The sequence below is a fragment of the Clarias gariepinus genome, chromosome 11 (genome assembly GCF_024256425.1).
Source record: "Clarias gariepinus isolate MV-2021 ecotype Netherlands chromosome 11, CGAR_prim_01v2, whole genome shotgun sequence".
In the NCBI taxonomy this organism is placed as follows: Eukaryota; Metazoa; Chordata; class Actinopteri; order Siluriformes; family Clariidae; genus Clarias; species Clarias gariepinus.
Window position 1 is genome coordinate 5,482,185 of NC_071110.1, and position 19,473 is coordinate 5,501,657.

Here is a 19,473-nt window from a genome sequence, read left to right on the forward strand (position 1 = left end):
ATAAAATACTTTGAACAACGGTTGCTTGCTAATAAGCTGAGAAGTCTGAGAGGAGTTGAACAGTCTCGGAAAAGAGTTGCTTTAAAGAAAAACTCAGCAGTCTTTTAGACCTTTTTTTTTTTTAAATGACCCAAATCCTGTTCTTAAATGTTTAAGACACTCAAATCTGTATTGAATTTGTTAATTGATATAAATATATTTAAGTAATGTCACTCGTTTATAGAATATAAAACTCCATCTAATGTTTCATCTTGTGGAATAAATTAAGTAGATGAAATCACAAATTAACTGTCATGATTAACGGGTCTCAATCTTTTCACCATTAGGGGCAGGATGCTGAGATGGAGGAAATTATTTATAATTGACTTTTATTTGTATAAATATGGTCATTTAAATTAGTTTATAATGATGTATTATTGATATGGTTGAACCAAAAATAGTATAAAAGTTTGACTATAAAAGTTTAATTAAATAATGATTTCTTATAAATAAAAAGGTCTGAGTTAAACGCTGAGGTCAGCTGTAACTGTACACACCACTAACACTGTGTCAGTTGCAGTGGATCAGCGTATCACACTGTGCTGTTTCACTTGATGATTTGCTAAACTCAGTCCTCTTACATCGCACGTAGCAGCCGCGATGCAGATCAATAATAACTGTGCGATCGTGTCAAAGTTCGAGTGTTGACTTCACTCACGGGAAATTCTGAAACGCTTCTCGTCAAAAGATAAAAAAGGGGTGATGGCTTTAGATAGATGTTCAATTTCCCTCACACGATGTCATCATCTTTATCATCATTTCTAATCATTCAAATGACGTTATTTATAAGCAGGATGTGAAACAGATCAGTCTCACTGGAGGGAAGAGGAACATGACCTCAGGGGTCAACACGTCCCCCTCTCTCTCTCCCACTCTCTTCCTGTGTCTCTTTTTACTTCTGTTCCAGACTTTCTACAGAACCTGTATCACTTTCTGTCTCACTGTGTACCTCTTTCTGTCTTTGTGTATATGTGTGTTTCTCTGTCTTTGTTTGTGTGTATCTGTTTTTGTCTCACTGTGTCTCTCTTTCTGTCTGTGGATATCTCTTTTTGTCTTTGTGTGTGTGTGTATCTCTTTTTGTCTCTGTGTGTGTATGTTTCCGTCTCACTGTGTGCGTCTCTCTCTCTCTATGCTGTCTTCCTGTGTGTCTTTTGACTCTCTGTTCCTGTATGTCTAGCTGTCTTTCTACTTGTCTCTTTCTGTTTCTGTTTGTCTATAACTCCATTTCTTCCCACTATGTGTGTCTCTCCATCTTTCCAAGTCTGTCTTTCTGTCTCTACTTCTGCCTGTGTATCTCTTTCTGTCTTTCATGTTTGTGTCTCTTTTTGTGTCTTTATTTAACCCCCCCATTTTTGTCCTGCAAAGTTGTCAGAAGACTGTGTTTACTTACTTATTTGTTTATTTTCGTTTAATCAGTGAATGTTATTACTAAACAGTAATAAGATAAAAGTTGAGAGAGAGAGAGAGAGAGAGAGAGAGTAAGCGGGTGGCCTCTGAGGCCGGTAAGGAGACTGTCTCTCCGGCATGGTGTTAGGTGTGGGTGCCGGAGGACGGCGTACAGGTGGAGGAAGTGGTGCTCACAATCCAGTAAGAGGCGTCACAATCCAGATTACCCTCCTGTCTGCTCCAGCAACGCGAGTGGTGATCTCTAACGTGTCCCCCTTCATCAAAGATGAGCAGATAAGCTGACCCGCGTTGGGAAATTCCCCGTATGAGGGGCAAAAGACAGGACAAGTTATACAACATGGAAATCTCTACAAAACGGAAAACCCGCAGTCACTGAGTCACTGAGAACCAGATCACAGTAGAGCGCAGCACCGCACACACACTGGGAGAACCGAGGAACACAGGCGTGGAGGAACAGATTAACCCGTTTCTACAGCTGACTGGAAGGGAAGGAGGCAGATGGTCAGCACAGGGAAAAGCAAAGTGCTCCGAACCCTCGCTTCTGGTGACAAACAAACGAAACCTGCTTCTAGTGAGGAGAAAATGCAAGCCATGGAGACAGACAGTAGCCTGGATCTGATCAACGCCATGAAGACACCTGCACACACAGTGTGAGACTCTCTGGTCATGAGTGTGAACTGACTGCAAACCGTAATGGGGTGAATGAAAAAAAAAATGGAGAAAAAAAAGATAACAGCACTAATAGGTTGGAGAAACTGGTGGGGTGGAGGATCACGAGAGTTTAACTAAACAAAAAAGAAACAACCTTACTTATGTAAATATGTTATATAGTGTGTGTGTACATGTGTGTGTGTACAGTATGTATGTGTGAGTGGGTACGCGTGTGTGTGTATAAGTGTACATGTTATACATATAAATGTGTGTGTGTTTGTGTGTATATGATATGAAGTTGTTCCTTAAATTGTCTCACATTTAAGTGAGTATAATACTCTCTCTCTCTCTCTCTTTCTCTCTCTCACTGGTCTGTCTTTTTGTGTGTCTTTTCACTCTCTCTGTTCCTGTGTGTCTCACACTGTCTTTCTACTTGTCTCTCTTTCTGTTCCTGCTTGTCTATAGCTCTATTTCTTTTCACTATGTGGATCTCTCCATCTTTCTAACCGTGTGTCCTTCTTTTTGTCTTATATGTTTGTGTCTCTCTTTTGTGTCTTTCTTTAACTCTCTTTCTGTCTCACTGTGTGTGTCTCCATCCTTCTGTTTCTCCGTCTTTCTAGATCTGCACATCGGTTTCTGTATTGCTGTTCTGCTCTTTTTTTTCTTTTGGACATTTTGTCTGTCTCTGTCACTCCATCTGGCTCTAATTGTCATCGTCTCTCTCTCTCTCTCTCTCTCTCTCGTTATTCTGCCCACTTTGTCCCCCTTTTTTTTTTGGTCGGTCTTGATGTATCTGATTTTTACTCTTTGTATTTCTGTGGATTTTTCTACCTCTCTCTCTCTCTTTATGTCTCTCTCTCTCTCTCTCTCTCTGTCCATCATTTTCCCATTTAATTTGACCTTTGTGTCCCAGCATTAGAAGCTGTGTTCAGCGGTGAGGAAATCATAAGTAATAAGGAGATAATACAGAAAGATAACACAGTAATGTTGCACGCAATGAAAGAGATTGCATCTTAAAAATACGAGCAGTTTTAACCTTTAACTTAAGCGCATATGTTTTGGGTGATATTGGCTCGACAGGGGAACAGGTTAAAGGAAATTGTCATGAATAAATGACATAAAGGTGCAGTTTCGTTGTATTACACTATAAACGCCCTCCGTGCTCAGAAATGTGAAGAAGACGTGACCTCACCACAGAGCTCGCTAAACCCATTTTTGTAACACACAAAGGTTGAAAAGTGCAGCTTAAAAAAACACAAAGGGGTTCGGGCTACCTGAGGCCCTGAGTGTAAAGTAAACGGAGATGTGTTGTGAACTAAACTGCACCAAAATGCCGTAGGGAAATGAAGCAAAGTGGATTCACGGTAAGTAAAATGAATTTCCTGCTATACAATTACACTTTTAACCACAAGGAATTTATTTATGGCTGCATCCGGAATTGATGGAAAGATTATCGATTCCAGTCGGCGGCACGGTGGCGTAGAGTTTAGTACTGTCGCCCTGCACCTCCAGGGTCTGGGTTCGATGCCCTCATCGGGTCTGTGTGTATGGGGTTTGTATGCCCCCCCCCATGCTTGGTGGGTTTCCTCCCACAGTTCAAAGACATGCAGATTAGGTTCATTAAGCTTCCCAAACTAACAGTAATGTGTGCGCTGAGATGGTTGGCACCCTGTCCAGGGTGTACCAAGTCTCCAGAGACCCTCCACGTGAACCAGCTGATTTCTTGGCCGTTGCAAGTCGATTTGATGTTAACATCATGTTGCATGGGTTTTTTTCCTTTGTCTGCACACCCGAGCAGAAACACACACAAAGTCAAGTCATGTGTTTAATTTCTCAAATCCATCCAAATGCTTAAGATGGCGCCGGTGAGGTCGGCTGCCGTCACGACTGCTACGACCACCTTTTCTTTGTTTTTGTTTTTTAAGTTAGTTTTTAGCGTTTTAAAACCAGGCAAATCATCTATTTTATTTCTATTTTTATCCTAGCTCAATTTAATTTTTCTATCGTATTTCTTTTATTTATATTTATTTCTTATTATACGCTTTAATTCTCTTTTTAAGATCACTGGCTGTCGTATAAGCATTTCACTACATATCGTACTGTGTATGCCTGTGTATGAGACAAATAAAATTTGAATTTTGACAAAGGTGTATAAAAGGCAGACGATGTATCTCATGTATCTCATGGTGTCATACTGGATATGGGCTGGATCCTGGATTCGTCAGCAATATTTTTTTTGGGGGGGGGGGCGGGGGGGGACTGATAACTTGATCTGAACATGAAGGCTGTCATGTGCAAAATCTTTTACAAAGAGTATGCATACAACAGTAAGCACTATAGTTGGCCTACATCTGCTCTGACAGCTGAGTCGTGTTTGTAACAGTAATATATTTGGTATGTATCAGTTGATGTACTGTATATACAGTAATGTACTCTGGGTGTAAAACTGAAATTGAAGTTGAGCTTGATTTTCAGGAAACACAGTGAAGCATCGCACTGTGCGCTTAAACTGATTATTGGTTTACTCAAACGAATGGAATGGTTACCTCCCATCAGTAATATCTAGTATCACCCAAATAACAATAGGTTCTCTTCTGACTCTGGTTCCCCTAAACGTTTCTACCTCATGTCTTCTCAGAGAGTTTTTTTCTCTGGTACCACTGTCTCCACTGTAATAAAAGCTATAAATGTGAACATTTATTATTATTATTTATTTATTTAGTTATTTATTTTATATATTTTATTTTATTTATTTAATTTTTTTGTGTGTGTTTGATGTCCAGACCTATTCCTGGAAAGCTACTTGTGACAATGTTTATTGTTTAAAGTGATAGACGCATGACTCAAATGACACAAGTGACCTTTCATGATCAAATACAAATTCTAGAATAAAATACTAGACACTAAATTTAATGCAAAGGAAATATTACTAAACTATATACGTTCTAAGGTCACTCGGTGATGGTGAAAAGTTTATTATCGGTTATGAATTAAAAAGATAATACATTACAAGTACAAGTATACATACTGTAAAGTACGTTGTTGATGATGTTGCTAATAATAACTATATTATTTACATTTTTCTCGAGGTCTTGAATATGGTATGAATATTTGGTACAATCTGTGGTACATAATTTCTTAAAAATATAGTTACAATAATTATACGTATGAAATAGGCTATATATTTTTTCTGTGTAGTCGACTGAATAAAAGAGTCTGAATGTTATAACATACTTATAATATTGATTTGTCAGGCAGTTTTAAGTGAAAATAATAATAATAATAATAATAATAATAATTATTATTATTATTATTATTATTATTATTATTATGGATAAAACATTTAAACTTTACTCTGACAGGCTGGTGAGTAAATGTCTGTTTATAGCTGTTTTAAACTTTAACAAAAACAAAAAGTAATATATAGCAATTCATTTAAATATAAATAAAAAAAATGAGAGTACTAAATGTTGAGTAAAATCAGCACTTTAACATTTCAGGATTTGTAGGTATTATTAAAAAACCTTTGGCCACGGCTGTACATATTGCGTAGAACATGTTATGGATGTGTTCATAGTTCATTATACTGTACATGTGGAGTTTGTAGAAAGCATTACGCTAAGTATACTGTAACTCTAGCACTTGTGTCAGGACATGACCTGAGTTATATAGTTTATAGCCGTGGTTTAGGACACATGACACTCCGGCTGAACCTGTCATCATGATGTAGTGAGACGGGCGTCAGTGAAATATGAATGTCATGGTTTTAATGGTACCAAGCAGGTGCAGCTGTTGTGTGAGTAAGAGTATGTGGTGTGTGTGTGTGTGTGTGTGTGTGTGTGTGTGTGTGTGTGTGTGTGTGTGTGTGTGTGTGGCGTTTTTTTTTTTTTGTCTATCTAGGATTGATCCATATACTGTAACATGGTTTTACAGAAAATAAATAAATACAAAAAAAAAAAAATTTTTTTGAATAATTACTCTAGGAAATGATCATACAGTAAGTGATAAAAATGATTACATTTTGATGGCTGTTATAATTAAATTATTTTTATTGGAAAATCATATTGAAGCTAAATATTAAAAATCAAAGCCATAATTTCACAGTGAAGCATTTGCGTCATCTACTGTATATCATAAATGCGACAACAATTTCCGCGGAATAATCTTGGTCTGTTGGAAAATACAGTACACGAGCATTCTCTTAACTTTATGAATCTTACAGTCTTGTCCCATTAGGCGAGTTCACAGTTTGGGGCTAAGACTCTTAGCTGCAATTGAACGGCGAATACGTTTTACAGAAGGCTAAATGACGATCCCTGTACCAAACCCACTTCAGTCGCTCCAGTAAACAATCAACGAGTGAAACATCACGCGGTCTTTGAGCCCAGTGTTTCAGATGTGAAGCAGGAGGTCCGATCATGGATCCAGCATAAAAACTTTCTATCCTGATGAAACCCAAGCACTAGTGAAACACTGGGATGAGCGCATTAGTGTTTCAGGGGATTAAATAGAGAAATAATTAAAATTTTTACTCCCATACTGTTCGGTTATTCTGTTACTCTAAATCCATCCCTGAGCCTGACACAAATTAAAATAGAGAGGAAAGTACAAGAAAGGTTACAAGTCAGTAGCTGCACGGTCCATTTTTCCACATGTCATCGTGTCTGTCTGGTTTATTACCTGATCAATGTGTTCTCCTCTAGTCCTTTTCTTTACCCTGTGACCTCGTGGAGTATTGACACCCTGAGGTTTTCACATTTTTATATCACAATATGATTCGTTTTATATAACATAACCTGCTTTTAGAAAATAAAAATTAAAATAAATAAATAAACCCCATTTTCAAAAAAGGTAAAAACTTTTGTTTATTTGTAAAAATATGGAGTATACTGTAAAATTATGTCATCATATATCAAAATTTATGAAAGCATTTTCTAAAATAGTAGTATTTTTTAGTATTTTGTAAATTTGTAAACATTCCGTACTGTTTGTGGTGTGTTTTTGAAAAATATGCAAGGTAATATTTTATTATATTTAATATTTTATAATGTAGTAACGTTTTGTATTATGTTGAAAAATAGTATTTTTAGTATATTAAACATCTGGAAATGCTTGAAGTGTTCTAAAATCGTAAGATTTTATATTATGTTGTAAAGTTGTAAGGTTTTCTACTGATTGTAGTATGTTGTAAAGTTACACGTTTTAGTTGTCTTTAAAGTGTTTAATGTTATATGACAGGAACATGGCTCCAACATACTAAGTACTCTTTTTACTTTGATGGTGTCCAAGCACTAGTGAAACACTGTGTTAAGTGCATTAGTGTATCAGGAGATTATAAAGAGAAATAAAGGTAGAGGTTTTACTCTCTCCTAGTTATTCTGTACAATCAAAAATCCCTGTTTGAATTGAACACCCTTTACATATACTGTCTCAGTGATCCATAGATGTCTGTGACTTTTAATTTAGTTACAGTAGATAAAATCACAACATGCCATTAAAAGTATTATTCATTATTGCAACGTTATAGTAATCATATTAGTTTGACTGGGAGTTTATCACATTAATTGAAACCTCTGTGCTTTAAATATAAGTCGGCCTGTAAACCTCTAGCAAGCTGACAAATGCACTCACCTTCATAGTGGGTGGCGCAGTGCGCGGTGGTGATGGTGGACATTCTCCCACAGGAACGTTTGAGATGGTCAGCAGCTCTTGCTTCCTGCAATGACACACACGTAAGCTCTTTTAGACGGCACTCGGCCATTATTGAGCAGTGAAATACAAACACGTGCACGCACACACATACACAGAGAAAGAAGGATGATGACCCTTTCAAAATCTGATGGCTAGGAGATAGAGATACATCAGATAGACTGCACTGATAGTGTTTAAAAGAGCAGATAAAAAAGAGAGCTGTAATAAGAATAGTTATAAAAACATCACAGACCCACTGTCATCCCTTAACACCTCCTCGCCCCCTGCCAAAAAACATGACTGACACCACCATGAAATAACCATGATAGTTCTTATGGATTGCTTGGTAAAGTACAGCGCAGAATTGTCTGGGTCTGCTGGGGCTGGAGCTAATTTCTAGAGCAGAAAAATCAAAAGATACATGAGATCATTTAGAAGGCAGCACTGCCGAAGGGTCCTTCTTGTTGCAACCCTGGGGGAATAGTTTTAGGTTTTCCAGGTAGAAGCCTTTGAGAAAGTAGAGTTAACAATGCAAAGACGAAACCAAATGGAAAAGATTAAAAATGGATTTTGATGTGATTTCTTTTTTTAGCATGTAAACAGGAAATGCATATTACTACTATTATTATTGCTGTTGTTGTTAATAATAATAATAATAATAATAATAATAATAATAATAATATACTATGATAATACACTGCTGTGAAAAAGTAATCTTAAAAAAAATAATCCAAGTAAATACAAAACACGTTTTTTTTTTTTTATTATTTAATTTATTAAGGAAAACAGTGCTGTCCAAACATACCTGGCTCTACTGTATGTGATAAAGTAAGACACCTTGCTTATTCATGAATGAACTGTGATTAACTACAGTTTTTGTAAAGCTGTTAAATTTTAACTTTCCTCACACCATTACTGCTAGACCTCTTGAATCAGAAATCACTTAAAGTGAGTTAGAATCTGTCTGATAAGGTGAAGTGTGCTAAATGATCTCATAATGGCATTTTATATTTACTTGCTTTGTATGAAATTAAAATTTGTTTGATACTGTCAATCATTTAAGTGTGACAAATGTGACAAAAAGGTAAGGGGGCAAATACTTTTTCATGTAAAAGCTGCATAGCTGCAGTTATAGATAGATAGATAGATAGATAGATAGATAGATAGATAGATAGATAGATAGATAGATAGATAGATAGATAGATAGATAGATGGATGGATAGATAGATAAAAAGTCCTTGGTGGTGCTCGAAAACCCTCCATTGTGGCTGAACTACAACAATTCTGCAAAGATGATTGGGCCAAAATTCCTCCACAGCGCTGTAACAGACTCACTGCAAGTTATCAAAAACGCTTGATTGCAGTTCTTGCTGCTAAAAAGTGGCCCAACCAGTTATTGGGTTTAGGGGGCAAACACTTTTTCACACAGGGCTATGTAGTTTTGGATTTTGTTTTCCCTCAATAAAAAAAGACATTCATTTAAAAACTACATGATGATACTTGTGTTATCTTTGACTAATATTTAAATTAGTAGGATGATTTGAAACATTACAAACATGCTAAAAAAAAAAAAAAATGAAAATCAGTATAAGGGGCAAACACTTTTTTACACCACTGTACTGTAGATAGATAGATTTGAAAGAACAAATACATTGTATATCAATAACGATTGACCCTCCAGGACATTTCAAAGATTCACACGTAATCCCCTATACCACAGACCCCTTTACTGAGCCGCACACAAATTATGATAGAGAGGAAAGGACAGGAAAGGTTACAAGTCATTAGCTGCACTGTCCACTTCTCCACGTTGTCATTGTGTACACCTCTTATTAACTGATCAATGAGTTTGCTTCTAGTGATTTTCTGTACCCTGTGACCTTGTGAGGTTTTCACATTTTTTATATTAATATAGATTTATTTTAATCTGGATATGATTCTACATAGCCATTTGCCTTGATTAGGAACCTAACCTGCTTTTAGAAAAACCGTGGCAAAAAAATGACTCAATAGAGCCTAATGTGCATGTGGAGAGAAATAAATTGCCAGGGAGACTTCCTACTCTTCACAGTTTATTTCGCTCATATGTGGCCAGAATCCTGAAACAGCTCAGGAAAATTCAGATGGACTCCGTCCAAAACGCAGCTTCTGTGGCTGATGTGTGCCAAAGATTTCCGCTCAGCGTCCGGAAACAGGCGAGTTTAAATCCCAACACAAAGCAACTGCTATGGAGCTGAACAACCTCAGCTATAAATACTAGCGAATTTAATTGTTAGTGACAATAAAAAAATGTAAAACGTCAAAAGATTGGCGTACCACGAAGGATGAGATTTATATAAACAAACTCACATGTATTTGGATTTATTTGCCAACAATCAGACAGCTAACGTGTGAACACAGCTAAGCAAATAAAACTAGCTAATAAGGGCAAAAAAAAAAAAAAAAGCAACTGCGTTGGCCTTTGATGTTAGGGCGTCGCCTCTGTCCAATTGCCTGTTGTTGGAGATCTCTACCTTTCAATGTGAGATCCAAACATTTTCAGCCTTCATCTTTTGGTTTAAAATAAATAAATAAATAAATACCACATTTTTAAAAAAAAAGGGAAAAAACATTTTTAATATATTTTTTGTTTATTTGTTAAAATTAGTAGTATACTGTAAAAAATTCGAGATGTTATACAGTATGTCAGAAATTAGAAAATTATTTAAAATAGTACAATTTAGCATTTTTTCATAAAGTTGTATACAATTTGTAGTTTTTTTTTATTATGTTGTTAGGTAGTACTTTAAAATATATCATATTTTATAATGTAGTAAAATTGTGTATTATGTTTAAAATAAGTACTGTTTTTACTATGCTGAACAATTGCCAATGCTTTTAGTGTTCTGAAGTCGTAAGATTTTGTAATATGGTGTAAATCTTTGTAGTATGTTGTGAAGTTGTAAGGTTTTCTACTGATTGTAGAAAGTTGTAAAGATTTGTATTATGTTGTAAAGTTACAAGGTTTTACATGTTGTGATGTTATATAATGTAAAACATGTAATATGTCTTAAAACTATAAAAAAATTTTTTTACTTTGATATATTTTATAAAGCTGTAATATGCTGCAGTGCAAGTGTTGTAGTACCTTGTAAAGTTTTAGTGATATATGTTGCGGAGATTTATAGCATCTTGTAAAGTTTTGTAAAGTTTTGTAAAATGTTGTAATGTTGTAAAAGTGTGTTGTAAAGTACCTGCACACTATGCAAAGGTGTGAGTATGTTAAGAATGTGATATTGCATTTTTCATAAACAGTTATCACAGTGTACTGTACATAATACTTTATGATTGCCATAACATTATACAGTATATAAATGTTCCTATATTTTACTATAAATATGACCTTCATACAAGGTGTTGCCATTCTCTATCTCTCTCTAACTGCACATTATAAATTGAATCTCATACACTCTTAAAGTCGTTATTGTTATTAAGACGGCTGGCAGTTTAAAATAAATATGTCATTAAATATATTATTAGAATTACATGCATTTACTTCCTCTGGGAGATAGAAGATAAAGTATTATAGTTCCTTGAAGGAACACGATCATGCATGAAAAGCACTTCACTTAGCCAAAGATGAGCATGAGATGTGTGACCCAAAGTTTAAAATTAGACCCACTTGTGTTCCCATTAACAGGAAATGGGAGATCTCATTCAGAGTCTCAGGCCTAAAGTTATACACCATTAAGCTCTCAAATCACACACTTGAGAGAGTCATAAAAACATGACTGAAATGAAAAATGAAATCTCACACAAATGAGTCGATATTCTTTATTTGTAATTACATGGCACGGCATAACTGGTAACAAAACATAACACAGTTACACAAATACGAGTCTGCAGAAACTCAACCAACAGTAAACTAATAAGAAAATATTATTAGAGCATTCCTTATATAATTACCATAAATCCCAGACATCAGCCCACAGAAACAATTGAACTTTATTGAATTACTGGACCGCAGACTTGATCAAGCTTTCACTGCCGAAACAAATGTGGTGACACAGCAAAGTTGGCATTCATGCCCCTGGAGGATTTGGACAGTCATGTGCCAGTGACCTGGATATGATTTGACTCAATAGAGCCTAATGTGCATGTGGAGAAGAATAAATTGCCAGGGAGACTTCCTACTCTTCACAGTTTATTTCGCTCATATGTGGCCAGAATCCTGAAACAGCTCAGGAAAATTTAGATGGACTCCGTCCAAAACGCAGCTTCTGTGGCTGATGTGTGCCAAAGATTTCTGCTCAGCGTCCGGAAACAGGCGAGTTTAAATCCCAACACAACGCAACTGCTATAGAGCTGAACAACCTCAGCTATATACTAGCGATACTAGCGAATTCAATTGTTAGCGACAATTAAAAAATGTAAAACGTCAAAAGATTGGCGTACCACGAGGGATGAGATTTATGTACTGTTAACAAACTCGCATGTCTTTGGATTTATTTGCCAACAATCAGACAGCTAACATGTGAACACAGCTAAGCAAATAAAACTAGTTAATAAGGCAAAAAAGCAACTGCTTTGGCCTTTGTTGTTAGGGTGTTACCTCTGTCCAATTGCCTGTTGTTGGAAATCTCTACCTTTCAGTGTGAGATCCAAACAGTTTCATTATTATAAAATATTAGCCAAAGAAGCACTCGGTTATGCAGGTGGTTGCAGTATCTAATACATTGAGATACATTTATGTTCCCTCTATGATCGTATGCAACCCAGTCCACCTTCAAAGGTGGTTTGAGTGACAAGATCAAAATGGCTTTAAGAAGCACTTGTTCTCACTCAGGTGGTATAGTGGTTAGCACTGTCGCCCTGTCCCAGCAGGGTCCGAGTTCGATTACTGGCCAGGCTTGACTCCAGTCTCCGTGTGCATGGAGCTTGCATGTTCTTCCCATGCTTGTTGGGTTTCCTCAAGGTACTCTGGTTTTCTCTCACAGACCAAAGACCTGCAGATAAGGCTAATTGGCGTTTCCAAATTTCCTGTAGTGAGTGTATGTGTGTGCCCTGCGATGGATTGGCACCCTGTCCAGGATGTACTCCAAGTCTCCTGGAATAGGCTGCAGGTCCCCGCAACCTTGAATACAGGATAAAGCGGTATAGATGATGACAATTGTTCGCACTCAACACTAGGTCAACGAGGGTGCATGCTTAGGGATCTAATAAGGAAAAAATCACTTTTAACTAAATTTTTTGACATTAAGATGGGTCTCTAGTATGGTTCTTTTTTTTTTTAGATTTTTTTTATTGGTTGGCGCTTAAAAAAATCTAATTCGATTTTTGTCTAATGTGACCTCATACAGTATGAGCTGGGTCTGTTTTACAGTAGGAACAACCCTGCACCATTACATTCTCTCCGACCCTCCACATTGTTTGCCTGGTCCCACCATCTCTCAGGGATAGAGGAAGACAAGTATTGAGGCTGTTTTCTGTTCTGGCTCCTGGGTGGTGGAATGAACTTCCACTGGATGTCCGTACAGTCCAAGCCGTACAAGCGATGACTACTGTACAGTACACAATCATTCACCAACACCACTTGCACATTACAGGGACTTTGTACTGGGAGTTACTGCCACATGCCTGTGTACAGTCCTGACCTCGCTCCAGGCCATTTCCACATGTTTGTAGTCTGATCATGTACTATTGATTATACAGCATCCAAAGTACCATTTGGTATTACAGTTACAGTTTCAAATTACCAAAATAATGGCAGATGTCCATGATTGGAAACAAGGGCACAGAGGTTTGTACACAGCGTTATTCCAGCTTTGCCTTTCTTTGCTCAAATGCATTACCAATATCACGTAATATACAGTAAGGGTCTCTCTCTCATGAAGGACCACAAAATAACACACAACTCACTATATTCTACACACTGGCATGTTAAAGTGTCGACTACAAATGTGCAGGTGTGTGTGTGTGTGTGTGTGTGTGTGTGTGCGCTTGTTCTGCAGTGCGACTGTCCTTGTGTCTGCTTCTGTGGTAATTAGGCAGAGTCTGCGTCATGGTCTCACTTTGACACCAGAGGGGACGAGCGGACGCAGGATGACATAGAAAAACAGAAAAGGGGAGATAAAGAATAAAGAGAGGGTGAGACATGCATGGGAATAAGAGAATGGAAGGAGAAAGCAGAAGGAGTGAGACAGAAGGTCTGCGGATCATGCAGAAACTATTAGAACAAGACCAGACACACACAGACACAGGCTTATTGAGGGATACAATTGTATTACTGGCAACTTTACCAAATAATCTCCTTCTGATGAATGTCATGATGAATTCTTTATGAAATCCGAGCTGATTTTAAAGCCTGTTTTCCTGACTATGGCTGGATATACATATCAGACTGCAAAATACATCAGTAATTGAACAGATTTCAAATTAGCCTTATTAACTCATCAGCAGTAAGATGGTCCAATAATCATAGTATAGTCTTAAGTCATTTTTACCATTTATTATAAATTATGTCCAGTCTATCCTAAGACATGAAAGAATATTGTAGTTGATGTTTTTTTTCTTATTTCTGAGCCAAATTCTCAATTTTGATTGGTCAGAAAGTGTTAATACACCAATTAGATATACCATTAACAAATTTACATTTAATCAACTATATAGGATCATGGGCATGGGGAACAAAGACAAGCCGGTCTGGTCCGATTCCACAGAACAGCCAGTCCAGCACAAATTCTGTCAAAAAATCCAGATGAGAACACCAGAACATCGAGTGCACCACAGCACAGGGCCCAGCAGGGAAGAGAGCCCAAGTCCACATCACCCAAAAGATCGCTGCCAACGTCCTGGTGCCATACACCACAGCACACCACCAGTTATGCCCTGACAGGCAACAGTTGCCCCAGTGGCACGAAGGGAACCTACATAATACTGTGTAGTAATACTTTGCATGTCCCTGCTTTTATTAGTAGCCTGGGATCAGAGCTCAGGTTGAGCGACGCCCCTGGAGCAAGAAGGCTTGCTCATGAGACCAACAGCGGCAACCAGGCGGAGCTGGGCCTTAAGTAAGTACTCATATCCTAGGTCTGCAATGATAACATGGTTCTTTTTTGAGAATACAGAGCGAGAAATCAGCGAAATCAACCCCAACATTAACACCATCCACCTACTGTAGGAGCCTCTGTAGTCCAACTAGGGACCGTGGAGGCCAATGGTGACCCCATTGTATTTATTCTTATTTTTACAACCGTGGTAGGACATGCAGTCAACATACGCACACTAAGAACAATTTGGGAATGCCATTTAGTCTAATTTGCATGTCCTTGGACTGTGGGAGGAAACTGGATGACTCAGAGGAAACGGGGAGAACATGCAAACTCCATGCACACAAACCCAACATTAACATTGATTATCAATTTTACAGTATACAGGGTGGGTGACAGGTAACTAGGCATTAAAATATAATAATAAACCCATTATTTCTAATACCAAATGCCAAATAAACAAGTCTGATCCATGGTGACCCCACCTTACAACTTACAGCACATAAAGGATCTGCTGCTAACATCCCGGTGCCAGACACCACAGCACGCCTTCAGAGGTCATGCAGAGTCACACTCCGAGGCATCAGAGCTGTTTTGGTGGCACAATTGGACGCTACACAATATTGGCCTTAATGCTTTTAACACTTTAATGTTGTGGATGATTGGTGTATCTCCAGGGCTCTCTCCTTTTAATAGGGTGAGCATTCACTTTATTGAGCATCATCATTATGTAATCGGGAAGAAATAAAAAGTGCTCCGCTCTGCTTTGTCAACTTTTTATAACGTGTCGGATGGAATAAATCATGATCACACAATCATTTTGCAGCATCTTGTGTCTGAGCCCACCGCACGCTCCGTCTCATTGCAGATTCAACATGCCGTTGTGTATCTGATTCTTTAATTAGACATGATTCAATACCATCCCCATTTGCGGAGCAATTATGCTTGCCTAATGTTCCGGCTCAGTGTCTCTGCGTCTACTGTATTGATTATACTTTGGAGAGACCAAGGTATTGAGAGAGACATTTCAGACACCGTGTAACAAAGACATCACACGGTGAAAGAGAAAGAGAGGAGGCCAGCAGGGTAAAAAACAAAAAAGGAAGTTATTAAAGAAGTAAAAGTACTGATTTACTAATTAAATTTTAATTATGATGTTGTATCAGTCGTGATAAGTGTCTGTTCTGAAATCCGATAATGAACTCCAGTCGCAACAATTAAACTCCCGACTAATGGACTAACATCTTAATGGATTTAATTCCTTCCATTCCTAATGGACAGAACAGTACGCCGGCAAAAAATAAAGAGGCAAAAATGCCTGCCTTCACATATATATCGGGTGGCTGGATGGTTTGTTCACTTTTTTTCTCAAATTTTTTGCTCTGACACTCTGCCGAGGCGCCTGTATTAATTCCAAAGTCTCATTCATCATCCGTGCTTCATAATCTTGCTCTTAATGGATTACTGTCACTGTCAACACACTGCATACTACAATAAACTGATAATCCACATGCTCAGGCAGTCCCTTATCGTTATTGTCACAGCTTGGCATTATGGGAAGCATTAATGCCATTTTTCCCAATTGTCAGAAAACGACAGGAATCTGAAGACGCAGAATGAATGGTAAATTGAGAAGAAAAAAAGGATTATCTTTGTAAAGTAAGTGCTTGATTCTTTGGTTTTTGTTCGTGTCTTGTTAGGGTCACGGGGGGCCATTTCGCAGGGCTTCCATGTAACATCCATCCTATTTATAGAGAGGAATTTGGTTCCCAGCCAGACACCACTATAAACAGCATTAATGGGTCGTTATGTACATGGTGCCTTTAAAGTTTCTAAGAAAAGCAACCCAAGGTTTATTTTGTACCGTGCGGTTCGAGGAAGGACACACACGAGTAAATGCAGCGTGGTATTTACTTTAGGAAATTCTCAGTGTCAAAGTTCCAAGCAGGAGACAGGAGCATTATACAGTTCAAGAGCAATCTACTGAATGAACAAAACAAAAAACGGATGAGGCTTATAACCAGGAAGTAGAGCACGACATAAACAGTGAAATGTAATGCTTAAGCACAAGGTTAAGGTGCATAATTGGCCTTTTATATTGAGTGATCAGGGTATGTTTTATCAAACTATTTAAAAGCTTAATGCAAAACTGACACATGATCGGAGTAATAAAAACAAGCAAAGACAAGCACGTGACAATACATGACAAACAAATATATCCATATTAAATGTTATCTCATGCATCACACTTATTATACAGTACACTGTATGGGCATTATTTACAGTATATACTTTATGTGAATTACAAATATCGCTGCATATGACTTGTGCCTGAATATCCATCAATCCTTTTTTTTGTTTGTTTTTTAACAACACTTTTTATAAAGCATGCAAGAGTCTGTCTACTGTACATGGTGGTAATGCTTTAGCATACCAAGACATCTTGGACAATACTATGCTTCCAGCTTTGTGACAACAGTGTGGGGAAGGCCCTTTGCCATTCCAACAGGACTGTGCTCCAGTGTACGAAGTGAGACAAAGAAGAAGACATTGTTTGATGAGTTCAGTGTGGAAGAACTTGACTGGCCCTAACACAGAGCCCTGATTGAGCTCAACCCCATCGAGCACCTTTGGGATGTAATGGAACTGAGATTGCGAGCCAGGCCTTCTCGTCCAACATCAGCGCCTGACCCTATAAATGCTCTACAAAATGAATTCCCACAGAAACACAAAATCTTATGGACAGCCTTTCAAGAGAAGTGGAAGCTTTTGTATCTAAAAAAAAAATGGATACAAATGTATTGACTTATATGTATTTGGATACAATGTCATTGCAGGTTTGTCCAAATACTTTTGACAATACCAAATGTATATAATATTAACGCTAGTTAGCTTGTTATTTGCAGAATTTATGCCTTTTATCTCAGCATAGGATGAGTTTTATGAACTCAATAAATGTGATACATTTAAATAGCATAACACTTCTGTAATACTAGTAGCAGATTGATCATATTTTAAAAGAGTCACTAACTTTTGCACCACACACTACTATAGTACTGTAAATGGTATATAAGTACAAGCTTTGGTGTTATAAATATTTAGGTACATATCCTAATCTGTGTTTGCGAAAATATAACACGCAGTCACTATTGTTATTTTGTTTATCCTGTTCTTGTAAAATTCATCCTTTTTATGATTGATGTTTTTTTGTTATGTATTCTGGCACTGTTTCTGCTCAGTGCTTTTGGCACATCGATACAGCTACAACTCAGTCATGTTGGATCGGATCAGGTGTGTAGTGCTTGTGTAATATTTGCAGTCACCGCTGTTGTACTTGTGTTGTACTTTTTCATCCCTCAATATTCTCATTGGCATGAAGGATTTAACATTTGCCAACTGTGATGTTACTCACTCTGCCAGCTGTACAGTGGGTAGCCAGATTATGGTACAAACTGCTGTGTGCTTTTATTCTTTTATTTTAACCACGTCTTTAAGTTGTCTAAAGTGTCTTAAAGCATGAGATTAATTCACCTGGTGCAAAGCAACCCATATTATGAATAAAACATTGTGTATTCCTTTTTTTTTTTTTTTTTTTTTTTGCAATAAGGGTTTTCTACCTATTTTCTCCTTATTTTTTTATTATTTAAAAATATATTTTTTTTATTTATTTACAAATTTTAAAACAATCTTGAGTAATCTAAAAATCTATATGTTTCACCATTTTAAGCCAAAAAAACATTTTATAAAAAATTTATTTATAAATTTAAATAACATTATTTAATATGTGAGATTAACAATAATTATTCTTTTTATTTATCCTCCATATTTTATAAAATGTAAATGGAACTGTCTTTTCATTTTAGTATTTTAACAAATTATATACAATAAATAATTAGTTAAAATACTAAAATAAAAAGAACATTTATGTATAATTATTTTATATTTATTTTAGTATTTTGACTAATTACATATTTACTCCATATTTTCAGATTATACATAAATGTTTTTGGCTTTTTATTTTAGTATATATATATATATATATATATATATATATATATATATATATATATATATATATATATATATATATATATATATATATATATATATAAAGACCACATACTGTATGTCTACACCAATTGTTCTGGCTTTATACAGGAATTAAAAGAACTTTAATTACTGACAAAGCACCTAAAGGGAAGACATCAATAGAGAGTGCTCTTAAAACATTTTCCACACTGGTTCCCTGATGAGTAAAGAGAACAATCACCACTGGCAGAAGCCACTCAATTAGGGTGAGCAAGGTCACACGTCTACAGAGCTAAAAACGGTGGTGTACGGTTTTGGTTTTTTTCCCCTTGCTGTGGTCTATTTGAGTATTGTTACAATCATGAGAGGATGAAAGGATCACAGGGACAACACGTGCTGTGCATCACGCTATCACGCCATCACTGCATGCACTCTTTCGCAAGACCAACTGCACTTTGAGGATGTTTTATGGTGCACTTTGCAGTGATTCGAGGCAATGATAAGGACCAATATAGTATGACAGCTGACTCCATTAGATACAGACCTCATGTGAAGCACACGAACAGACACAAAGGAAATAATAATAAAAAAAATGTTTAGATGTTAATGTACAGTATAAAAACAGTAT

The 19,473-nt window shown here is 36.9% G+C and overlaps 1 protein-coding gene across 4 annotated transcripts in view; it reads right to left on the reverse strand.

The window, feature by feature from the left end:
* rap1gap2a (RAP1 GTPase activating protein 2a) overlaps positions 1-19,473 on the reverse strand; it is a 142,246-nt gene that overhangs the window by 35,576 nt on the left and 87,197 nt on the right. For all 4 annotated transcript variants that reach the window (XM_053507036.1, XM_053507035.1, XM_053507034.1 and 1 more), the window contains one exon: positions 7,729-7,813. In XM_053507036.1, coding sequence (XP_053363011.1) covers positions 7,729-7,813 — 85 coding nt within the window. The remainder of the gene's footprint in view (positions 1-7,728; positions 7,814-19,473) is intronic.